General features: G+C 35.1%; 1 protein-coding gene across 1 annotated transcript in view; it reads right to left on the bottom strand.

Annotated features, from left to right (window-relative positions):
• Positions 1-271: 271 nt before the first annotated feature.
• The window catches only part of LOC132294327 (disease resistance protein UNI-like), a 106053-nt gene continuing 79483 nt past the window's right edge, over positions 272-26841 (bottom strand). Inside the window, exons 6-9 of the mRNA XM_059792141.1 lie at positions 5994-6066; positions 5844-5903; positions 2322-2432; positions 272-505 (exon numbers count right to left, since the gene is read on the bottom strand). Coding sequence (XP_059648124.1) covers positions 287-505; positions 2322-2432; positions 5844-5903; positions 5994-6066 — 463 coding nt within the window. The 3' untranslated portion in view covers positions 272-286. The remainder of the gene's footprint in view (positions 506-2321; positions 2433-5843; positions 5904-5993; positions 6067-26841) is intronic.

Here is a 26841-nt window from a genome sequence, read left to right as displayed (position 1 = left end):
AAAGCAAGCCTAAATGGATAATTTATCAGAATAAATGTGCCTATACATATAATGCATGTGTTTGTGTTTGTGTGTGTGTGTGTGGCAGAGAGGGAGAGAGAGTGGATAGGTTTAACTTCCAAAGTCATGCACATTTTAATTTTCTCTCCATTCTCCAACCTTTTAATCTGCCACGGTGGATGAACTGCGAAGAACGCCCTAAAAACGGTGACAACACAATTGAAAGTACTTAAAGCGAAAGATTTTTACCTCAATATTTTAGGTCACCAAAAGAGGACCAAACCTTTTATGACAGTATGCCATCATAGACTCTTAGTGGGGATGCAGGGCGTACAGAAGTTGTCGACTGCCTCTTCACAAATGGATGGTCCAATAGCTGAGCAGCAGTAGGCCGATCATCTGGGTTAACTTGTAAGCATTTGAGGATAAAATCTCGGGCATCTTTTGATAAGGAATCAGGAATGGGAGGAAGTTCACCCCTACTAATCCTAAAAATTGCTGAAACCTGCCAAAGCACAGAAGATGCAAAACTAAAATTCCCTCTACTTCAGCATGGGTTTCAATTTGCAAAATATGGGTGATACGACAAGACAGTTAATAATATTCATTTGGACATCAAACAATTTCTTTTCTTCTTTTTCAATTTTATTATTTTTGTACATAGCATTTGAAAGATATAGGTGTGCGCCAATAAAAAAGAAGTGTGGGAGGAAAATGAACGTGATAGTTGGAGAATGCATAAAATGTTGTAGAATACGTCGAACACCTATCACAGTATAGCTCAGGAATGTGAAATCAATACAGAATTAAGCATTCCTTTGGTTTTACAGTTTTACTGCATGCTTTATCAGTTACCCACAGGACAGCATTTTGTTACATTTAAAGATGTGATAGGTAGAACTGTTTATTCAATTACAACAGTCCCAAAATGAAGCCTAAAGGTTCAATAACAAGCACCATGTTCTTACATACAGCCTAAAGTTTCAATAACACGCACCATGTTCTTACACTTGGATTTAGAACCAAAAAGAAAGGGATGAGAATGGGAAGATGAAATGAGACTAGAAGAAAGGGGTGACGAGAGACGAAGGGGGTGAGAAATTAGGGAGAGATTGAGAAAAGCAAGAACAGTGAGGGAGAGTTCTCAAACTCCACGATATTATTCAATAATCAAACGCTGAATAGCCTGTTTATGCATGGCCCTTTATATAGACAAATTATTAAGCAAATCGTAAAAACCCTAAAATAAAGTACCAAAATATCCCTAAAATTAAAGCATTACCAAAATTAATAAAATAAAATAAAATAACAAATTAACCCTAATTATATCAAATCCCTAATTTCATTATCTTTGCCCGTTCTCCAAAAGTAGAGGCCACGTGCGGCTCATCCATGAAAATCATAGATTGTTCTCTATCACTACTTCAACTGTGCGATACTCTAGTTTCTAGGAGCATTTAGCGGAACATGCATGCATGGTATTTCTTATAAGCTTTGTGTACAATGAAGTTGCCATTATAAAAGAACATTGTCGGGGCGAGTGTTAGATGCCATGTGACAAGGCAAGCAAGAAGTCAAAGATATGACCTTAACACGGATGAGTCTTGCACTGGTAACTCAGATAGTGAGTTGGTCATGCAGAAGTTTCAGATTTACTAAAATGATGATGAACACATACTTTAAAATTAATATGGTTAGAGACAAACATAGCATAAACGGCAATATGAGCAAAAGGGAGAAAACAGATAAACAAATCTGGAAAAAGGAACACTTACCACTTGTATGACGTCTCACAACTTCCACAAATCCTAACGGGAAAAACAGCTAGAATATTTTCTTTGTTGAAAAAATTCTCACAAAATCTAGTAACCGTTAAGTGGTTACTAACCAATTGGTGATGATGCTTTCTTAATTCTGGTTTCTATAGGCAGTAGTTATCTCTGATCAAATAAAACAGCTACTACTGCATTCTAGAATTAGAACAGAACCAACATTAAGCAATTTTGTTGAACCAATCATAGCAAATGGATTACCAAACTTCAATCACGAGCAACATTACATATAAGAAATATATATATATATATATATATATATATATATATATATATATATATATATTTATGTGAATGGAATTAAATCAATTGAAATTTTGAGCTACAAAATAAGAGATTTGTACTTCTGGCAAGTCAATTTTCATGGTTTTCCACAAATAGATGCTATAAAAAACAAAAGAAATCAATGTAAGAAATCGCCAGATCTAAGATGAAACTATTTAGTAAAGATGAAATAATTACTGAATTTATAGTAGATGCCATGCATACCCATTCCAAGTGTGAGTATGGAACTTGACGGGTTAACATCTCTAACACACTGCATCCTAGGCTCCATATATCAGCTGCAACCCCATAGCCATGATTCTCCGCGCTAATGACCTGATAATACATGTCTAATTTATTACACCTCATTACACAATACTGACAGGTATGCTAGAGGCATTCCATGACCATCAAATGTATACAAAGGTTTTTCTCCACTGAAAAGCTAGATGAGCAACAAGTTCATCAGCTCATGTAAGAGAACAACAGAGTCGTCACAAATCTAAGAACAATTTGTACATGTTGCAACAAATATAGTTAGTATTATGCAACACTCTTTTACATATCAGTTGGACACAAAAGGTAACAGTATAAGACTTCACAACTCTTTGTCTGTAGGATCCATTAAAAACAGAAGCTTATGAATTTAGCCTGAAAATAATAATAACACTAACAAGAAATTCAGATGTTGCTTTTTTATGGTCTGTATAAAATATATAAATATATGTATGTTCTTCCATAACAAATATTGTGCATTAGTACTAAGTAATTGTGAGCATTGAGTATATACATAATTTGAAAGAACATAATCCACATATTATGTGCTCTTAAACACCAGATATGCAATAAAAGTGGAGTCGCTATTATGTTTTTGTCAAAATGTTGATCATGATCATTTATCATTTTGTTTAACAAAAAAAGTTTAGGCTTTACATGCATTTAACAATATTTGTAGAATGACCAAATTTCTCATCATGTGATCTTTGAGTAAATTATCAACAAATCAATTCAAAATTGTCTTATAAAGAAATATGTGCAAAAGAAAATGGAGTTCTGCTTGCCCATTTATCATATCAATTAGAATTTTACAAATTTGCCCAAACACCACCTAAAGGGGAGGGTGGGGGTGAATTGGGTCTTTTGGCAAACTACAGGAATTTTTCCGATTAGCTTAATTAAAAAGAAACGTTAGCAAACATATATAAGCAAATAATAAACAAGCTGAATATAAATAAAGATAAGAGTAGATAGATGCAAAAACAAAGAACACCAAGTCGTAACGTGGTTATGCACCCCTGACTATGTTCATGCCTCGAGAGCAGCTCTCGAGGATTTCAAGATCCATTATCAACTCTCCTTCACGAGTGGAGAGCAAACCTTTACAAGAGTCTTCACAAGCTCTCTTTCTCCCAAAGGGAAAAGCCTTTCACTTGAATCCAAGGATTACACCAACCCTCTTTGCACTCTCAAAGAATAAAAATTGAAGTTTGGAGTTACAATAAAAGATCTCTCTCAAAGATAAATGTACCAATATAAGATCAAGAGCCCAGACTTATAAATGAAGTATTAAAGAGAAAGTTCAACTCTAGGGTAATGATGAACCACAATTAATGATTTTCAAGTTTAAAGCCCAATAGTGATTCCTAGTAGGGTTGCAACTTGGGCGGGCTAACCCAGCCCAGCCCAACCCCAACCCCAACCCAGAAATTTTAAAATTGGTGCTTAAAATTCACAAATCGAGTTCATGTTCGGGTTGGGTTCTGTCAAAACCCATACATATTCGGGTTGGGCTCGGGCTCAACCTAAACCCAACCCAAAACCCAAAATAAAAAAAATTACCTAAACCCAACCCAAAACCCAAAATAAAAAAATAAAATTTTTTTTTCTCCTTTCTCTCTCCTCTCTCTTCTTTCTCTCTCTCTCTACCGCCATCCCTCGCCCTCAGCTGCTGATCGACCACCACCGCCGTCACTTCCAAAAATTAAAACAAAACCCATACATACAAGTTAGTAGTTGCAGAGTGAGAGAGGGGGGCAAGCTTGAGAGTTGAGAGACAGCGGCTGAAGCTTGCGAACGGCGAACCCGAACTGGAACAGCGAGCGATGGAAACTAAAAGATATGGGTTTTGATTTTTTGAACAATCTGAAATGATATGCCGATATGGGGTTTTGATATAGGTAATAGGTTTTCAACTTTTGATTCTTGCAGACAGATAGATAAACTGAAATATATGGGTTTTGAACTTCTAATTCTTATTGATTTTGTAGTTTGCAGTTGCACAGAGAGAGAGGGGACAATTTCAGAGTTGAGAACGAGAAGGCATAGACATCTATTGGAACCATATAGACATCTGTAAGCCTTTTTCTAAAAAAGTTTGATTAATAGGTCATGAAAATATAGAAGTCTTTGAGTTAGCATATAAACGTCTGTGACTCCTTTGTCAAAAGTTCCTTTTTCATTTAGGTCATATAGACGTCTAATTCAAACCATAAAACGTCTAAGTCACTTGTAAATGCAAATTTGAAATTTAGAAGGCCTAAAGTGACTTTTAACATGTGAATTGACTATTTTACCCCTATGATGTGAATCATCTAAGTCCAAGGGTCAAGTCAATTATTCTATAGATCTTAAGATGATCTGCATAATTACTTCATTAGGTCCTAGAGTCCATTTGAGATCTAGACTTGATTTCTTTGAAGACCATAACACCTTGCCATTGATCCTTGATTTTTTGGGCTTTGAGTTCCATGATCACGTGGTTTTATTGGATTTTTAATTTTCTTGTAAGTCCAATTCCTTTGAGATGCTTAAGATAATTTGATACCTAATAATATGCACACTCAAGTAAACTTATTAGTTCTACACTACAATAGTTTGTTATCAAAATTACCCAAATACCCTTGTGTTAAAACCTTGGGGCTAACACCTAAATTTGTGCACTGCGATTTTTCATATAGTCATTTTCAATACAAAAACTTCAATCAAGCCAGAACACACCAGTGATGCATCTTTTTACATTTGTGGTCCACTATTGCCTTTCCCCTAGCCTACTACAATCACCTGTTTCAACTTTTATGAGGCAAACAATTGACATATGCACCGCTGTGCTATCAAATGTAGTTTATTGTCAACGAAACAAACTTAACAGTTGTTGTGTTATGGAATGTAGCAGTTACACTTCAGATTAACTGTTCATGAGACAAATTGTTAAGCATAGCTTTTCTTCAGTAAACTGAACTATCAAACAGTTTTTTTTTCTTTTTGGTTGTTGTTGTTATTAGTCTATTTAGTTTTCAAGAACATGTTTCTTCTATTCAGCAAACACAATGGACCATAATAATAGAAAAGTTTACCATCATCAATGGCCATAAATAAAATAAAATAGTTTTAATTATTTTCTTGAACCAGAATAACTTGTTATCAGGGGAAAAAAAGTCAAAGATCTGGCATAAACCAAACAAATACACCCCAGAAGAAAAATTGGAAATAGAAAAAACAAACAGAATCTCTAATTGGAAGTGTGTGTGTTTGAGAGAGATAGAGAGAGAGAGAGAGAGTTGACAGGATTAGCAAATAAACATGACTAAAAACCATCACCATTAGTATATGTGGATAATGCTTCTAGTATACACTTGGATCAGTTAACATACTAATAAAGATAACTTCTATCTGACTGCATAGCATTTGCAAGCTAATACAGTTAAATGCTCAAAAAGAACTGAAGATTTTGAAAGAATAGAGGCAAACCTCGGGGGCCATCCAAAAAGCAGACCCTTTGCAGGACTTTACATCATTAAATTTGGTTGCCTGAGAAGATACACAAGATAACATTTTCAGTAGTTTAACATCTAAAAGTAGAGAGAAAGAGCGGGAGAGAGAGATGCTTAAAAAAATGACCTTTGCCAACCCAAAATCCGCAAGTTTCACAGATCCACTTACATCCACCAATATATTAGCACATTTTATATCCCTTAAAAGAAGAGAAAAAGCAGAAAGACTTAAAGAAAGAAATTTGCAAAACATACTACCCAAGTATCAAATTGAATCAGGGCAGAATTTTTGGTTTTCCATGTTTCATTAACCCCAAGGGGTTGGCTCCAGTGCGTAAGAACTTGGCCCTGGTGCCTTAGGAAGCATCAGGTCTAAGGTTCGAATCCTCTTAGATTCAAATAATTCCTTGAGAGGGAGGACTAGGAAAAAAAAATTAATGTATCAATTATCAAATATCTCATATGGTTTTCTTTTTCCTCTTTATCAATTTTCAGATAAAATTCTTTAAATAGAACACGTCAATATGCAATGGCAACAAGACCCGTCACCATAGAACATAACAATATCTCATTTGGTGTGATCTAGTGAGGATTGTTGGAAATCTTATCTGCAAGTTGACTCAACGATTATGGCAAATTTATTGGGTCTTCAATATAGGCTAATTTTTAGAGATTTTATTTTTATTCTGATTTGATTTTATTCTCTTTTCCATATTTGTAATTTTTTGCTTGTATATAATGATAGTCAGGCTCTCAAATTGAGTACACCAATTTTACTAAGTTACTTTTTGGTATCAGAGCCTCAAACCTACGCCTCCCCCATCTCTCTCTCTCTCTCTGTCACCGCCTCTTTTAATATCTCTCTCTATCTCGTTACAGCCCCTTTTCTTTTTCTTTTTTTTTTCACAGACCTTCTTTCTTTTTCAGGTCACTGTTGCAACAGTCCTAGGGTGAGTCAATCTCCTCTAGGTTCGACCCCTGTAGGGGTATTCCCTTAGTCTTTTTCATGCACTAAGGGTCAGAAGACGTGTTTGTAATTTTTTGGGCTGCCGGGATATTCGGCAGCATTTTCGGATCAGACCGCCTTATCTCCGGTTTCTTGGTTTGATCAAAATCAGGTTTATTCCTCCTATATTTGAAATTATTGATAATCTGTTGAATTGATCTATTTAATATTATGGCTGAATCAAGTAATAATAAAGAAACTCTCTTTTCGGCGCAACACACACCGGCTCAACGAGTTACTAGTGTGCTGTTGAATGGCCGTAATTTTGCATCATGGGCTCGTTCCCTCCGCCTCTATGTTGGTGGAAAAGGCAAATCAGGGTGGATTTTGGATACTGAAAAGAGGCCAGATATTAAAGATCCTAAATATGCTCAGTGGGATATGGACAATTGCACCATTTTAGGATGGATGTTTAATTCTATGGAGGAACGCATTTATAATATATTCATGTTTTATGACTCTGTTAATGACTTATGGACTGCTTTGAATTAAATGTATGCTCATTCTAGGAATGATGCTTATATTTTTGAATTATATCAAGATATTGCTAAGGTCTCGCAGGAAGGCCTGAATTTGTCTGTAACTGATTATTTTTGGGTATTTGAGATCTCGTTGGGAGGAACTAGCTCAATATGAGTCTCTCAGTGAATTTCCTTCTGAGGCAGCCTTTCTTCTTGTCAAACATCTTGATCATTAGCATACCTATCAGTTTTTGATGGGATTACGCCCATAATTTGAACCACTAAAGTCTCAGATCTTGAATGCATCACCAATGCCATCCCTGTTGGAAACCTTTGCTACTGTTGATGGTGAAGCATGCAGGCACCGTTTAATTCAGCCCTCAATTGTTCCTGTACCAGTGTCTGAGCCTGCTGGGGATAGTATGGCTTTTGCAGCCAACTTTGGATCACGAGCTTCTGGAGGTCAGATTATTTGTCACCATTGTGGAGGGGTTGGACATGTTAAGGCTCGTTGTTTCAAACTTCATCCTGAACTGAAGCAAAAAAATTTTAGGAACCGTTTATCTGGAACTGGTTCTTCTCGTACTGTGGCTGTTGCAGAAACTCCTGTTACTACTGGTGGATCTACTGTATTTCCTGGAATGAGCCAGCTTCAATCTCAGATTGGGCAGATCCAGGACTAGCTTGGCTCCCTTGCTTCTAGAGTCAGTGCTCCTTCAACTGCTCCCACTGCAACTATTGCTACAGGTACTCCTACTGCATTTCATGTTAAGGCCAAGCAGCCCACTTGGGTTCTGGATTCTGGAGCCAATGATCACATGACTGGTGAGTTATCAGTTTTTTCTTCTAATGTCATACATGTTACCCAATTTGTGTATCTTGCGGATGGCTCTACATCTTACATTTATAGTAAGGGTGATGTTTGTTTGTCTCCTGATATTACTCTTTCTTCTGTCCTTCATGTACCTAAATTTGTCTTTAACCTTTTATCTGTTAGCCGGCTTGCAAAAAACCTCCAATGTGCAGTTATATTCTTACCAGATCACTGTTTATTGCAGGACCTTTGTTTGAAGAGGATTTTTGGCAAGGGTTATGAGCGTGATGGGCTTTACTACTTTGGGGAACCACCAGGAACGAGTCTTCAAGCTTCTGTGTTACCTACTTATAGTGTTTATGATGTTTCTTTTCGCACTTTTAGTCTGTGGCATGCACGTTTGGGGCATATAAACTTTCAATATCTATGTCTATTGTTTCCTTCGTTATATAAAACATGTAAGGACCATAAGTTTCAATGTGAAGTTTGTGAGCTTTTTAAACATACTAGAACTAGCTATATTTCTCATATGAGTCGTGTTCCTAGCATGTTTGACCTTATTCATTCTGATGTCTGGGGCCGTTCCCCAGTTACTGCTTTCTCTGGACATCGATATTATGTGACATTTATTGATGATTATTCTCGTTGTACTTGGGTTTATTTATTGAAAAAGAAATCTGATGTGTTTCTTTTATTTACCCAGTTTCTTCAAATGATCAAAACCCAGTATAACACTGTTGTCCGTAATATTCGTTCTAATAATGGACGAGAATATGTTTTGAATGAGTTCCGATCTGAACTTAATAAAAAGGGGATTTTACATCAACTCACTTGCCCCTATACTCCTGAGCAAAATGGCATGGCTGAACGCAAAAACCGTCATCTTATGTCTGTGGTCCGATGTCTTCTAAGTGGTATGCATATGCCTAAATTCTATTGGCACATTGTTGTTCTTACAGTTACTTTTCTGATTAATTGTACTCCCAGTCGAGTTTTTGGTGGTAAGGCACCACTTCAGATTCTCCAGCTTGATTATACATTGTTTCACCTTCTGCCTCGTGTTTTTAGCTGTACTTGTTTTGTTCATAACCGTAGTCCTTCTCGTCATAAACTTGATGATAAATCTATTAGGTGTATTTTCTTGGGGTATTCTGCTATGTCAAAAGGCTATCGTTGTTATAATCATGTGACCAAACATATGTATCATTCTTTTGATGGGACATTTCATGAAACTGTTCCTTTTTATAGTACTAATTCTGTGGTACAGGATTCTCTCTCTTGTGATCTGGAGAATGAGATTTCTCCTATTGCCCGTCCTGTTCCTCTCTTTGAAAATCACACTGTCCTGGAATCTCCTTCTCCATCCATGCCGGGTTCCCCTCCACCTTTGCAGGTTTACTCTCGTCGCCATCGCACTCAACCTCCCCTGCCAGAATCATCTTCAGAACCAAGTCTAGGTAACTCTCCTTCTCCTATTGCTCCTACAATTCCTGAGCGTACCTCCCGTTATCCTACCTGTGATCATCATCCTCTTAATTGGTATGGTTTTTCTAATAGCACTAACCACCCTATTTCCCAGTATGTCTCCAATGATGGTCTTTCAGGTGCATATAAATCCTTCCTGGGCAAGATTGGGACTGTTTCTATTCCTCGATCTGTGTCAGAGGCCCTCCGGGATCCCAATTGGGTGTCTGCCATGCAACAGAAATGGATGTTTTACACTATAATAATACATGGGAACTTGTTGCTTTACCTTCTAGGGAGAAAATGGTTGGCTGCAAATGGGTCTTTAATGTGAAGTACTTAGCCGATGGTTCTATTGATCAGTATAAGGCTCGGTTGGTGGCAAAAGGCTTTACTCAGATTCCGAGCAAAGACTTTAGTGCTACCTTTGCTCCTGTGGCTAAGTTGACGTCTGTGCGACTGCTTGTCTCCTGTCTGCTACCCATTCTTAGCCTTTGCATCAGTTAGATGTCAAGAATGCATTTCTTAATGGAGACTTACTTGAGACTATATATATGGATCCACCCCTGGATTTCGGGCTGAGGGGGAGTATGCTGGGAAAGTTTGTAGGCCATGGAAGTCTCTTTATGGTCTGAAGCAATCTCCTATAGCTTGGTTTAGTCATTTCAGCAATGTTGTTTTATCCATGGGTTTTGTGCGCTGCCACTCAGACCATACTTGTTTTATTTGACGTCGCTCTGATGGTCGTTGCATTATGTTATTGGTATATGTGGATGATATCATTATCACAAGTGATGATGCTTCAGGGATTGCTCAGGTGAAACTTCATCTTCAAAAGTCCTTTGATGTGAAGGACTTAGGTCCTCTTCGATATTTTCTTGGAATTGAGGTTGCTAGATCCCGTCGTGGAATTTCTTTATCTCAAAGGAAATATGTTTTGGATCTTCTTCAAGATACTGGCATGCTTGGGTGTCGACCCGCTTCCACTCTTATGGACCCTAATCTCAAACTCTCTATTGAGTCAGGGGAATTACTTCCAGATCCATCCGTGTATCAACGTTTAGTAGGTCGTCTTATCTACTTGACTAATACAAGGCCCGATTTGACGTTTGCTATTAGTGTGATTAGTCAATTCATGCATGCCCCTCGCTCAGCTCATATGGATGTAGTCTACCATATTTTGAGGTACCTTAAGTCGTGCCCTGGTCTTGGTCTGTTCTATGCCTCAGGAAATCAGTCTGGACTCTCATGCTTTACTGATGCAGACTATGCTGGATGTAAGACAGATAGACGTTCTACCTCTGGCTTCTGTACTTTCTATGGTAATCATCTCATATCATGGAAGAGTAAGAAGCAGGCTATTGTTTCTAGATCCTCTGCTGAAGCTGAATACCGAGCTATGGCTCAAGGTACTTGAGCTCCTTTGGCTTCAATCAATTTTGGGAGAGTTGGGTCTTGTACAGAAAGGTTCTTCAAGGCTGTTTTGTGACAATAAATCAGCCATTATGCTTGCTTCTGATTCTATTTTACATGAAAGGTCGAAACATATTGAGGTAGACATTCACTTTATTCGAGAGAAGGTTCGATCAGGTATCATTAATCCTATTTTTGTTCCTTCTTCAGAACAGACTGCAGATGTGTTCACAAAGTCTGTTGGGCATTTTCTTCTCCAGTCTTCCATAGTCAAGCTGGGCTTAGTCAACATATTTGCTCCAGCTTGAGGGGGAGTGTTGGAAATCTTATCTATAAGTTGACTCAACGATTATGGCAGATTTATTGGGTCTTCAATATAGGCTAATTTTTAGGAATTTTATTTTTATTCTGATTTGATTTGATTTTATTTTATTCTCTTTATTTTGATTTGATTTTATTCTCTTTTCCATATTTGTAATTTTTCGCTTGTATATAATGATAGTCAGGCTCTCAAATTGAGTACGCCAATTTTACCAAGTTACTTTTAGGATAAAATTTAATTCTTTTAGGAGCTGGGAGCTAAGCTAAATGGAAAAATATGATTCGCCGAATCAACCCTAAGTAATTGGGAAAAAGGCTTATTCAGTTGAGGTATGAGTAGGTATGCGTATTAAATTTACAAATGCATTCTAGTTATGTGATAATAGTGGGGAAGTTAATAATTAAACTTACGCTTCATTAGAGAAATGATTATGTCAAAGGTACTTTACCATCAACAATGGCAACAAAAACAGATGAAAAACACACACACACAAGCCAAGATTTATGTGGTTCAGCATATTGCTTTCAATAAAAAGATATCTCTCTCTTCACACACCTTTCCAAACAACTTCCTCATCTATTTATAGAGTCTTCAACACCTTCCTTGTTGGACAAGGATTACAATTCCTTGGAACCCAAAAGTTGTTTACTGAGAAGTTACCTAATCTAAATACATCTCTAAAATAGAATTCTATTGAGAAACAACTTCCTCCACAAGTCTACAACCTTTTAGAAACACAACTCGTTTAGATATGTTAACTACCACATTTACTCTAAAAGCTTAAACACGCCCCCTCATGTGTGGCCTTCTTTTGGTCCAACAAGTGTTTTTTAATTTTTTTAATTAGGGTGACGGTGAGGTTTGAACTCAAAACATTTAGCTCTGATACCATGTTAACTACCATCTACTCTAAAAGCTTAAGCTATTAGATAGGGGGTAACTTAAATATATAAATCCTTCAACAAGAAAATAAATCCCGCACATATAAGACAAGTGCGACCGGTTGCACTTCAGCAGTGAAATTCCTGAGACCAACTGCAACTTTGGGACCGGTTGCTAATAGTGCAACCGGACTTCTTCGAACAACATCCTTCAAGCTCCATAACAAGAATTTGAGACACAAATCCCAACATACCTCTATTAAGGCACATGGTAGAAAATTAATTGAATTATTTTCGTAACTAGATAAGCATAATTGATATCTCTTTACCAAGCGACAAGCTGGGGCTCAGATTACAATATTTCAAGAGTGTAAAGTAAGGGCATTCTAGTCATTTGATCAGAACACTTCTTGATCAAATAATGGGATGAGCATGAGAGTTTTGTTCTGTTTTGTAATTTGCTTCTCTCACTTTGTTTCTTCCTTAATATTTTTTTTCCTACCACTCTCAATACCTCGAGCCTGAGAAGTGCATGAAATATAAAGGCCACTGCTATTGCCAAACAACATTGGATATTACCAAAGAAAGTGCTGATGTGAACATTAGCACATTATTGCTTTAAAAATAGGGACACCGCAAATAGAATCAATCAAATATCCATCTAAAAAGCAAAGGGTTCCCATATTGAATACATCTTTTTAACTTTAAAAAGCCACAGGCAAGGAAAAAAGAAAAAGAATCAAATAACAGCAAACATTAGCCACTGAAAAAAGAAAAAAAATAAAGCTATGATTGAACATTGTTTGAAAAAGCAGACGAAATAAGCATGAATGTCCAATGTGAAGTGTAGGGAGACAAAGGAAATATTATATGTATCACCTGTGAGCCACATTTTGGCTGTGAAGGTAATTCAAAATCTGCCATGTATATACAGAAACTTGGGAATCCCACAGCTGAAACTTTTGATAGAGGTTTGAAAGTGAACCTTGGTTTACAAGCTCAAGGAAGATATAGAGTCTGCCATCATCCTAGGAAGACCATTTTGCATACAGAAACAAAATGAAAACATAAACCTCAATCCTCATAAATAAAAATTGAAAGAGACAACGGGAACACAATAAACAAAGACCGAAACTAAAATACAGAAGATATTTCCTTTTTTTCGTTAACATAATGCCACCAACAATTGAGCAAAACTAAGTAGGGGTAAAAAAAATTTAAAAAAAAAAAAAAAAAAAAAAAAAAATGGAGCAAAACTCTTCCCTTTCCCTTCTTTTTTTTTGGCCATAACCTGATGCTGTGAATTTATTTCTTGCTTCACGTTGACATTCAAAGGTCAAACTAATTGGTATAAAAGAAGCTTCAAGCACCAATTAGCAGCTGTTATAGCTCTTAGGAAAAGATCACAACACAACTTTGGAATAGTCTTCAAAAAGAATCAGAAAAAGTTAAAAGGAGAACAAAAGAGAACCTCAAAAAGCGGACTTAGTTCTTCTAAAGAAAAATGTAGCTACAATTGAAATGCCACATCCAGGGTCATCCAGTCAGGCTTTTCCTCTGTAGGCTCTAAAATGAAATGACAATTGGTCTTCACCAATATAAATTAGAACCCTAGAACTACCGGGATCAGAATTAGATGAACTCATCCAGAATCAGCATCCAATGATCAAGAAAGTTGACCCAAGTATGAAGCTGAAGCTTGCTAACTACAATTCATGTGGTATGTTTCAATATGATGGCAGGCATAAATTGATTTTATATCACCTTCCAATTTGAAAAGCAATGCACCAATTTCAACAAGATAATCTTAAAGCATATCGATAAAAAGAAGCATGTAAAACAATAAGTTATCACTAGAAGAAACTACACATAGAAAGAAGGAAGAATACAAAGAAGAACCCACTCAAAAGGTAGAAACCATACCTTGTCTGTACCAAGATATTTAACTATGTTCTCATGTTCAAACTGACTTAAGAGAGAAATCTCCTGAACCAATTCACAAGGGATGAGAAAAACAAATCACGCAAACCAATAATGAATACAATTGCTTTATATACACCACATTCAATGTATATTCCATCAGAAAATGATAGATTCTTCTCACTTGTTCAAGCTGAAATTTTTTTTTGCTTGCCCTGACTGCCTTGATCAAGCAAAGAAACCTCCTTCACAGCAAAAAAAGAATCCATCACTGTGGGAGAAAAAAAAAAAGAATAACATGAGAGGGAGTGAAATAAGTGTTGGGAAACGTGCAAGTTTTAAAAACTTTTCGAGGGATTTTGATTCATAGATCTTGATTCATCACATAGAGACAAGTTTTATGCAAAAATAAAAATATGATGTATCATTCAATTAACAGATTGAATACTTACATCAAAGGTCTGAGTAAACTTTTAAAATTTTCCTCAAAAGTGAATGTTCTCACTTATTGTAGATCCATTAGCAAGATGCCTTCTTCTTGAATCTCCATCTTCTTGGTAATTGTTTTGCCTTTAGGAATCACTCATAAGCCTCCATGAATGACCTTGGAAAACTAGGTTTGTGGGAGCCTCCATTAGATGAGAACATAAACCCTAATTTTCTAGAGAGAGAAAATAAATTCCTTTTTCCTTCTCATTAAAAATCACACCCTAAAATATACATAGACCATGTATATTTATAGGCAACATAAAAATAAAGAAAAGGAAACAACAAATCCTTCTCCATCTCTAATTCATATGTCTCAAATCTAATATGATTCCAATATCAAGTTGGGCTATGAGTGAGAATCCATTGGGCCTATTATTTTATTGGCTACAATGAATTAATAATTGGCCCGGTCCATGGACCCAATTCAATTAATTCATAAATTAATTTCTACTCCACTAAAAGAAATTAATTGAACTCCAATTAAATAATAAATAACCTCTACGTCAATATTGCACTTTGACCCCTCTATGCATAATTAGTTATCGGATAAATAAAGCCATCAATCCGACTACTTAATTAATATATCTATTTTGGTACCTCTGATTATTTCTGGCTCGATCACAATAAAACATTTGTTTGACAAAAATAATAATTTAAATAAATAAATATATAATAAATCATTTTGTCTAAAAACACACGAATGCCTTCGAATTTACTTTGTGATCAACCATAATCAATACAAAATAAATACAAGTAGCAATGATGCAAATATTGAAAATATAACCCTCTAACTATTAATTACATAACTACCCAAAGTGTCGGTCTAAGGATCCCGAAGAATCCGCCGAACAAATCAAAGTAATTATTAATTAATAAAAGAGTCTATACTTTTCTCATACTTAAGAGTCAAATGACATGACGGTGATAGTGAGTAATTGCATACGACGGCTCTCGCAATATATCTCAACCTAACGCGGATCCAGTTCAAGTCTTAATTAATTATGAGTCCATCCATAATTACCGACTATGAACAATTTATAATTACTATTTATATATCATGCATTGATTGCCATCACATACATATATATAAATATTTCTTGTAATTACATGGACACTATCAATTTCATAGTGAATCGAAACATAATACATTGAATTCACCAATTATATAAATCATAAATATTTCAGATATGTCAGGAACATATGTCACTTTAATCCAGATAGGAATTTGCTATGCCAGGGCATATAAATCCCAATAGCTCCCACTTGCCCTCATAGCCAATTCAAATTGCATCTAACTCCAATGTTATCCAGGTGTTGATCAAAACTATTGATCGATGACACCTTTGTTAATGGATCAACAAAGTTGTGTTCCAATGCAATGTTCTAGCCACAAGTACATTTTCCTGCCGGACAATATCATGTAGAACATGATACTTCCTCTCAGTGTATCTTGTTCCTCTATGGAACCTTGGGTCATTGGTTTGGACTACTTCTGCACTATTGTCACAACATAGCTCAATAGGCAGGCTAGTATACTCCACAACCTCTAAATCAGTGAGATCAAACTAATAGGCTTCCTTTGCCGCCTTTAAGGCTGCAATATATTCCACCTATAGGTTTGAGTCAGCAGTTGAAATCTGCTTAACAATCTACCAACTGATCTCCCTTCCATTAAGTGAACATACACTAAGTCATGAACCTCATAATATCTACTTCTGATTGAAAATCAGAACTAGCATACCTGACTAGGACCATATCATCACATCCATAAATGAATATGATATCATTAGTTCTCCTTAGGTACTTAATGATATTTTTCACAATAAACCAGTTGTCAAGTCCAGTATTGGACTGATCTCTACTGACTATCCCTACTATGTAGCGGATGTCCTGTTTGGTATAGACCATGGCATATATGAGACTCTCATATGCCGAAACATATTGTTCCAGTCTCATTTGCTCAATCTCCTTTGATAGTCTTGAAAAACTACTTAATAGAGAGAGCAATCCATATTAATTAAGCAAGAACTCATTCTTTAAGTTATGCATACCAAACCTGGTCAAAACTTTATCAATGTAGGATTATTAAGATAAGCATATTTTCCTTTTAACCCGATCTTGCAAAAGCTTGATCCTAGGAATATAGCTTACATCTTGAAAATCTTTCATTTAAAAGTAATTGAACAACTACCTTTTTATTGATGACAAAACTTCCACGTCATTATAAATGAGTAGGATGTCATCAATATATAGAATTAAGAAAAATAATGACATTCCCTTGTACACTCATGATTTATTCACTAAAAAATCTTCTGGTATCTTTTTGTAGATTAACTTACCTTCCATAAGTATCACCCTACTAGAAAGTTCTACAAGATCCCAGAATTTATTAGAATACATAGATTCCAACTCTGATTTCATAGTAACTCGCCAAAACGATCTGTATCCATATCGGTTCACGCTTCCGTGTAGCTTACTGGGTCCAACTCATGTTTAACAGGGATGTCCATAATGGTCTCACCTAAAAACATGATTCTATCGGATTGGATGATAACCCTCCCACTACATCAATGTACCGATGCAGAAATCGATGATGTTAACGCATTAATAGGGAATTCATATATTATTCTCAATCTCTATTATAATAAGTGTGTTCATATGTGGTACATCCGGTACTCATACCATATTCTCTAACACTATGCTACTAGGTATATGATTTATAATATGATTCTCCTATAGATAAACAGTGAGTGTAAACAATCAACTTTTATCATTGAGATCATAAAATAATCTGTCCTAGTGACCTTTAGAGTAGCTATCAAATCTATCATGCGTATAATCTGTTTCCAACTTACTTGTCCATATCAAGCGCACATGTGCAAGACTACCCTATATGTGCATGTGATTCAAACTAAGATTTAGTTAAAAACACAGCTCAACGGTATCCTTGAGACAGACTAAGATGGAATGCAGTTCATAATGCGCATCGATGTCATTAACGTTAAACTCTTAAATGAAAGAGATAATATAGCATAACTAATCATAAATCTAACCATGTTAAGTGGAATTCTGTTATTCCTATTTGACACCTAAATGCATTTAGCGTCAATTGCGAAAAACTGGTACACAACACCCTCATTGACCATATAGTCTTTGCAGTATCCCAATAAATACTCATATCCTCGATCAGATCGAAGTGTTTTGATAAGTTTACCTAATCTGTGCTCCACATCAGTCTTGACCCTCTCGGAATATACCAAAAGTATAAGACTTGTGTCGCAACAGGTAAATTTATCCAAAACGTGAGTAATCTTGCTTGAATGTTCACAAGACCACACGTGTCGGTGTGTACCAACTCCCATTGTCCTTTATGTCTATTTCATCTGGCTGATTAAGCCCTTAGAATTATCTATCCTTCAAAACAGGGTTCACAAGTTTGGTTTAGGCTCCTCTGCCTCACTAGGTAATAAACCTTCTTTGACCAATCTTTGAATCTCATTTTGATTGATAACAACCCAAAAATAGACATTAAAAATACAATGAGTCAGGAATAATAAATTTTCTCTTAACATTCAATCTAGAAGATGCAACATTAGTTTCTACATCCTGCAAATCTTAAGAGTTTGTGATTATAGTATATTAACCATCTTTCAATGCACCAGAAACAATCGCATATCTATTCAATTTTATAAAACCAGTTTTAGAAAATAACGACACAGTTTTTATAAACCACAAGTGAAACAAAAATTAGATAGCGTCTAACCTCTGTGCATAAAGATAATTCTCTAATACTAATATCCTTATACTCTCTAATTTCAGATGTAATACTCCAACTGACTTAGCTACAACCTTGACATCAGGTCAAGTTCAAATATATTTCATATCATCGAGGCTTCTGGATTCTTGAAATCCTTGCAATGAATTGCAAACATGTTTAGTGGCTCCAGAATCTATTCATCAGGAATTAATAGATACAACCATATAACATGGCTCAATGATTAAATATATATTTTCCTATGCCATGTCATTGCTTAGACAGTTTGTCCTTTAGTGTCTTAGTTAGCGACAAAAGAAACAGTTTTTTTTGCCCTCAACATACACTGCCTTATTCCCTTTAACCTTTTGGATACCCATGTTTTGTGCTAGCCTAGTCCTATTATCATCCTTCTTCTTTACTTTGCCCGTCCACTTGGGCCTAGAAGAAGATGGTATAGACTAGGTTAGATTGATAGGAACGCCCATACTTTTGATTATCCCTTCATCTGTTACCAATTCTATAAGAATATCAGCGAGTGTGAACTCAAACTGATTCCTTATTTAGTTCACTCTAACAGAGTCGAACGAGTTTGGTAACAAGGCAATAATCATGTCAACTTGAAACTTACCACCCAAGTCAGCCCTATTGATCTCCAGCTAATTTTAAATAATAAACAATCATTTTCCAAAATTTGATCTCACAATGGAGTTCCTTAGGCTATCTTAATGCTATTCAAGTCTGTCATTGTACTTTGGCATACTCTCTATCTAATCTCACCAAAACATCTTATTGACATTTAACATGATGCTTAAAGAAAATAAAATAATGTAAATGTTAGCTTTGGAGCGTATTCGAGGTAAACTCTAGAATATTGCACCAATTCATCTCATTTGCCTTATTTCACTTATTCAAAGCATTAATGTTCTCTTGGGTATCTTAAAGTAAAAGGATTAGGTTTTAGGAGTAGTAAATACATTTGTACCACCACGTTGTGAATAAAATATCTAAATTCCTTTTCTAATCATTATAAATGAAGTCCACATACATTGAAATTAGCAAGCAGATAAAATGGATTAGACATAATCAGTCTGAATATAAATGCATTCATACAATATGCAAGGTGAATTATTAATACTGTCATGCATATTTAAAATTAAAATGAATTTGTTTACCACATAATATAATAAATCTCAATCGAACAAGAGATCATTATCATTATTGGTGAACAATCCCTTTTAATTAATGTGGGTCCCTCAACTCTGTAGCATAATAAATCAACCAATCAATATGTCAATAACTTATCCTGTTGGAGGAGTTCATTATTACTATTGTAGAGATTCATTTGCTATTAGGTGAGAACTTCCATTAAAATAATATGTGGGTCCCTTAACCACTGCATGAAAAATCGGATAACCAATACACCAATAACTTAGTCGGTTGGCGAAGTTCATTATTGTTATTGGCGGGCAAATCCCATCATCTCCATATTTCTTAAGACAATGTCTTGTCTATCTATATGAAATAATTCCCGATTATGTTTAGCCTTTCTAAAATCACCTAGTGTAGACCACTCCGTTGGGGAGCTAACACTATTGATTTTAGATTGAGTGTATAACGTTATTACAGTTCTAATGAAAAATAAAACATTAAATATCTTGTCATTATAATCTAGACTCTTTAAATCATGCGTAGGGCCTTATTTTTAAAGATCTAATTACAATGAACATTTAATATTATTATTTTTATGAGATAACCATTCTTGTAATATTAAGACTCTTCAAATCATGCGTGGGGCCTTATTTTTGAAGACCTAATTACAATGGTGTTAATAACGAAGGCCATAGGACAATGTATAAAAATCCCCGCTCCCACTCAATTTTTAATCATCCATAATTAGGGTTTTCATTTTATTCATTTACATGATATAATGCATGCAAAACGTCTTGATTTTAATCCAATTAAATTTAGAAAATATTTGGACTTTAAACGATTCACTAATATTTAATTTGAAGCACACTTTAAAAATAATTTACAAAAAATAATTTTGCGTTTCCCAATAAGTGCCCTCAAATTAATTAGTAATCAGATCCAATTAATTTTCATAACTTAATTAATATAAATCAAGCCATTTAAATAAATATCATGGATCCAATGCATGAATAATAATTAATAATCAATTATCTATTCCATGCATCACATACATCAATAAATAATTAAACCACAGACAGAAACAATTTAAATGGCCAATGGATTTAGCTTTTAACATTTAATTGCTCTAAGTATTGCCCGAGGGTCCTCCATCCACTTGCAAACACCCGTAGGAGACAAGAACGCGCCTGAAGAAGCATAACATTGCCTGGAACAAACCCGAAGGACCCCACACGCGCTCCCACGCGCCTAGGGGAGCTGCCAGGTCAAGACACGCGCCCCCACGCGCTTGCACGCGCCTGGGGCGCGTGGGAGCACCTCCACGCGCCTGCACGCGCGCGTGGAAAAGGTTGACTTGTGCTGGCGCGTGCTTCTCACGCGCCAGCAAACTGATGACCCCGACGCGTGCTCCTCACGCACCAGGTGTATAATTTTGGTGCTGCACTTGATTGCAGCCCTTGATCAACGGTTGTGGATCCAGTTGCATGGTCCTGCGTTGCACCAGATCCTGTCTCTTCCTCCGGTCCTGCCTCTTGCCGCCGGCGAGCCTCCGATCACCGGAAAACCGCCGTTAATTCCAGAAAAATTAATAAAAATTTCCAGAAATTAAATTTAGGCCCTAAAAATTTCAGAAAAATTCCAGAAAATTTCTAAAAAATCCCAGAAAATTCCTGAAGCCTAATTTAACCCTCTTGGACCTTCTTGAAGCTTCATAGCATCCTTTGATGAAGATTACATGGCTTTAAATAAATTTACAATTTGAAATACAATGGAAAAATTAAATTACATCATTGAACTTTTAAACAGCTAAATCAAAGCCTTAATTACAGTCATCCAAAGATAAAATTACATTCAATTAACCTATAAGCTTCATCCATGACCCAAACACACATCATCATTCATTCACAATTATTCATACATCATCATGTATCAATATATATCAACATATTAAATCATCCATCAACATACATCAATAAAAATATATATGAATATAATTTTGGATCCATAAATGATGATTTTCATAAAATCATGATCTCTAGTAATGAATCAAACCATGCTCTGATACCACTATTGGGAAACGTGCAAGTTTTAAAAACTTTTCGAGGGATTTTGATTCATAGATCTTGATTCATTACATAGAGACAAGTTTTATGCAAAAATAAAAATATGATGTATCATTCAATTAACAGATTGAATACTTACATCAAAGGTCTGAGTAAACCTTTAAAACTTTCCTCTAAAGTGAATGTTCTCACTTATTGTAGATCCCTTAGCAAGATGCCTTCTTCTTGAATCTCCATCTTCTTGGTAATTGTTTTGCCTTTAGGAATCACTCATAAGCCTCCATGAATGACCTTGGAAAACTAGGCTTGTGGGAGCCTCCATTAGATGAGAACATAAACCCTAATTTTCTAGAGAGAGAAAATAAATTCCTTTTTCCTTCTCATTAAAAATCACACCCTAAAATATACATAGACCATGTATATTTATAGGCAACATAAAAATAAAGAAAAGGAAACAACAAATCCTTCTCCATCTCTAATTCATATGTCTCAAATCTAATATGATTCCAATATCAAGTTGGGCTATGAGTGAGAATCCATTGGGCCTATTATTTTATTGGCTACAATGAATTAATAATTGGCCCGGTCCATGGACCCAATTCAATTAATTCATAAATTAATTTCTACTCCACTAAAAGAAATTAATTGAACTCCAATTAAATAATAAATAACCTCTACGTCAATATTGCACTTTGACCCCTCTATGCATAATTAGTTATCGGATAAATAAAGTCATCAATCCGACTACTTAATTAATATATCTATTTTGGTACCTCTGATTATTTCTGGCTCGATCACAATAAAACATTTGTTTGACAAAAATAATAATTTAAATAAATAAATATATAATAAATCATTTTGTCTAAAAACACACGAAGGCCTTCGAATTTACTTTGTGATCAACCATAGTCAATACAAAATAAATACAAGTAGCAATGATGCAAATATTGAAAATATAACCCTCTAACTATTAATTACATAACTACCCAAAGTGTCGGTCTAAGGATCCCGAAGAATCCGCCGAACAAATTAAAGTAATTATTAATTAATAAAAGAGTCTATACTTTTCTCATGCTTAAGAGTCAAATGCCATGACGGTGATAGGGAGTAATTGCATACGACGGCTCTCGCAATATATCTCAACCTAACGCGGATCCAGTTCAAGTCTTAATTAATTATGAGTCCATCCATAATTACCGACTATGAACAATTTATAATTACTATTTATATATCATGCATTGATTGCCATCACATACATATATATAAATATTTCTTGTAATTACATGGACACTATCAATTTCATAGTGAATCGAAACATAATACATTGAATTCACCAATTATATAAATCATAAATATTTCAGATATGTCAGGAACATATGTCACTTTAATCCAGATAGGAATTTGCTATGCCAGGGCATATAAATCCCAACAATAAGGACATATGAGGAAGAAGAGGAAGTAAAGAGGGGGGCGCGCAGGACAAAGAAACATAAATAGAGAATAGGAGATCTCCTCCCTAGAGAAGAGGAAGAGGAGATGAAATAGTAATAAAAAATAATGTGACAACCAAAATAACTTCTTCTAATAGAAATTTAAATTAATTTAACTTGAATAAGTGAAATCCAAATCGTAATAACTATAAGCAATTAAATGTAGACATAGTGTAAAAATATAGAGCAAAAAAAGCATAAAACATTCAAATAGTGAGACCAATTTTTATGTGAAAAAAAGGGAACATAGTTCAGGCAGATCAAATATTCCACTATATAAGAAAAGTGTACAAACCTAGATATCAGGCTCTAAACCCCCTAATCACCTAGTTCAGTGAGGGAAGATCCATGTAACTCCCCTACTGACTTAAAGCCGCTTTATGCATTCAAAACATAATTTTAAGGATCAAAGCATGTAAAATATAAATCCATGTAAATGCATCATTATAACAAGCGGGGTCTACTCCCCCCATCCACCCACACCAAAACACACACACACACAAAAGAAATAATTATTTTCCCTAAATTTCCATAAAAATAATGGTTTTGATATCCCATTCAGTGTCTCAAAGTTGAGTGGGCACCTATTGGATAAGCCACAACAATGATTTGATCCACTAGTATTACATATTATATTATATATTACAAAAATGCGATAAACCCCCTTGATCTTTCTCACTTTTGCATGTAACCCTTGATGAAATAACAAAAGACCTCTAAGAAGACATTCCATGGTGCATGATGTTTGCCGATGATATTGTGTTAATAGATACTTATAAAGAAAATTTAGCAATAAAATTAGACATGTGGAGAATGCTTTAGAATCAAAAGGATTGTTACTAAAACAGAGTATATGGAGTGTAAATTTAATAAGGACTCGATTCTTGATAATATAATTATAACGCTTGAAAATAAAAAAAAAATTACTAGAAATAACCAATTTCGCTACTTAGGGTTGAATACAAAGGGATGGAGACACACATAGTGATCGATATAATTAGTAGGATTGGATCCAGATGGACAAAATGGAGACAAGCTTGTGGCATCCTGTGTGATAAAAGAATAAGACGTAAATTAAAAGGCAAATTTTACCGTTATTGTACCAACTATGCTATATGGAGCATAGTGTTGGGCTTTAAAAAAGAAACAAGAACAACACATTATGTTGCGAAAATGAGAATGCTAAGGTGGATGTGGGAGCGACTAGAGAGATAGCCACAAATGAAAGTGTAAGAGAAAAATTAGGAGTGACACGTGTCAATGAGAAAATAAGAGAGTAGATTTAGGTGGTTTGGACACATACAACAAAAACCTATAAATGTGCCGGTAAGAAGAGGTAAATTAGTATCTATAGAAGGCAAGAGGAGTAGAGGGCAACCTAAAGTAACATGGGATGAAGGAAGTTATTAGAACGTTAAACATATTCGGTGAAATGGTGACTAATAGAAAAAGAATGGAGAAAGAAATTCATGTGGCCAACCATTCCTACGAGAATAAGGCAAGGATGATGATGATGACCCATACACTTTTGTAGAATTCCACAAATTACCCTTGCCATTAATTTTCTGATAAAAAATGGATGATTTTTTTTTTGCATCTCACATGCACAATCATGTTATATTTTGACCAATATATCCTTTTATGTGAACTAAATCAAGTCTGGACTTACATCCTCGGGTTTGACTTAATTTTGGACAATCTTTGTATTCCAAAATCATATTTTTTAACTTTTTTTTTTTATCTTTCTTTTTTCTTTTTACATTTCCTTTTCGTAAGGTAGGTAGGTATTCCTATGTTAACAATTAAATTTTGGAAAGGGGGTTATTTGCAAATCTGTTATAGTTGAAGGGATTTTTTGAAGTTCAGGGTGGTTATTTGTAAATGTGGGATTCAAGGGGTTTATCTTTTTGCATTTTGACGTATATATTATAGGATTAAATGCCAAAAAAACCCTGAACTATTGCCCTTACGCAACTAACCCCCTAAACTAATGAAAGGCATACATGTCCCTTGTCCTTAACAGAAATGTTAAAAGACTATTGTATCCATAATCAAAACTATGTCATTTTTATTATAATACAGCTGAAGTTAGAACCCTAGTTGCAAATCGATTACTGAACAATCAAGCAAAGAACCAATATATTAGATGCCAAGGAATCCAATTCTATTTTGCTTATCGCGAGAATCTTTGGGAATCATAGATGATAGATACATATAAAATAGTATGTGTATATATAGAAAGAATATATATACTATACTTATTCAAAGGCATACCACTGATGGGGATTCGTTCGTTAGGGTTGTGTTTGGGTATAACGTTCATAAGAAGGGCACTCTGGCCATTTAACCTTTGTAAGGGCATTCTGGTCATTTAATGAGAAATAACCCATCAGCACATGATAGGCATGAAGCACCTAATCATTAACATCTAAGCAGCACATTGATGAAATGGAGCAGTTTTGCAACAAAAGCTGGTAGTTGAGGGCGTATTGTGTCAAAAATGTAGTTCAGAAGGTTATTTGCTGATTTAGGCAATGTTCAAATTTTTTTTTTTTTCATTCATTTAACCCTATCTTATATAGAGGCTATTCTATATTATTGGATGGCTTATATTCTGACTGCCGGGTATAAAGAAAAAGAAAATACACAGCCACAAAAGAAAAAATGGAATCCATAAAAATTTGTATCTCATCTTGCTACGTTGCCTAATGCACTCAATTTTTAACATTGAATATACAGGGCCCTGGAATCCAAAAAAATTTCATTATTGCTGCTACTTCAAAGGTATCTTATGGATTTCATCACTAAACTTCAACACTATTCTCCTTTTAGAGGAAGGCAAATCTATCAAAACCTATATCTCTAAATTCCTTTGTGATGACTGTAGTTGCCAATGCTTCGGAAAGTATCACTTGACTTGTGTGATGCGAGTGATGGTGACTTTGACATTCCAGATGTAAGTTAGAAGACTTTTTTTTTCCCTTCTATTTATTAGTTTTCAATATTTTTACATCCTTTGGACTAGAAAATAATAATAATAAATTTGGATCATGTTTAGATGTAAATAAGAAATTGAAGTTTCCTCGTATTCCTGACATTAGAGTAGAAACGTAAAAATATAAACTTAAAGAGGACCAACCATGGTTCTTATGTGTATTCAAGGTCTCTCCCTTGGGTTAACCCCAGGGACTTGTACCTTCTTTTTATTTCCGAACAGCCATGGGATGGAATTGTTAGAGTTGCACTGCACAATCAACCGAATTTGATTCCAGTTGTTGTGGCGAAAACGCAAAATAACAACGCATGCTGTTCGAGGAATAATCAAGCAATCACAAAGAAAAAAAATCACACACAAGAACACAAGATATACATGATTCACCCAAATCTTATGGTTACGTCCATGTAGCACACCGAACAAATTCACTATGAAAAAGATGAAGAATTACAAGGAGAATTATCTCTCTATCTCTCTCAATTGCTCTCTCTTATATTGGTACAAATTTTTCTCTAACTTTCTCACCCTATTTATAGCGTCCCCAAACTTGTCCTACAAGAATTTGCCTTTTGTAGAATCCAAAACCAATAAGAAAGTTAAATCAGATTAGGAAACTAAATATTCCTTAAACCAATAAGAAAGTCAAATCAGATTAGGAAACTGAATTTTCCCTAACAGATTAGGAAACTGAATTTTTCCTAAAATTTAGTACTCTTGAAGTTTCCATATAATTAAATCTTTCTAAAAATCT

This window comes from Cornus florida, unplaced genomic scaffold (assembly GCF_030987335.1).
Source record: "Cornus florida cultivar Cherokee Brave unplaced genomic scaffold, ASM3098733v1 CherokeeBrave_3.0.0_Hap2_Chr02, whole genome shotgun sequence".
In the NCBI taxonomy this organism is placed as follows: domain Eukaryota; kingdom Viridiplantae; phylum Streptophyta; class Magnoliopsida; order Cornales; family Cornaceae; genus Cornus; species Cornus florida.
This window is presented reverse-complemented; position numbering and strand designations above follow the sequence as displayed.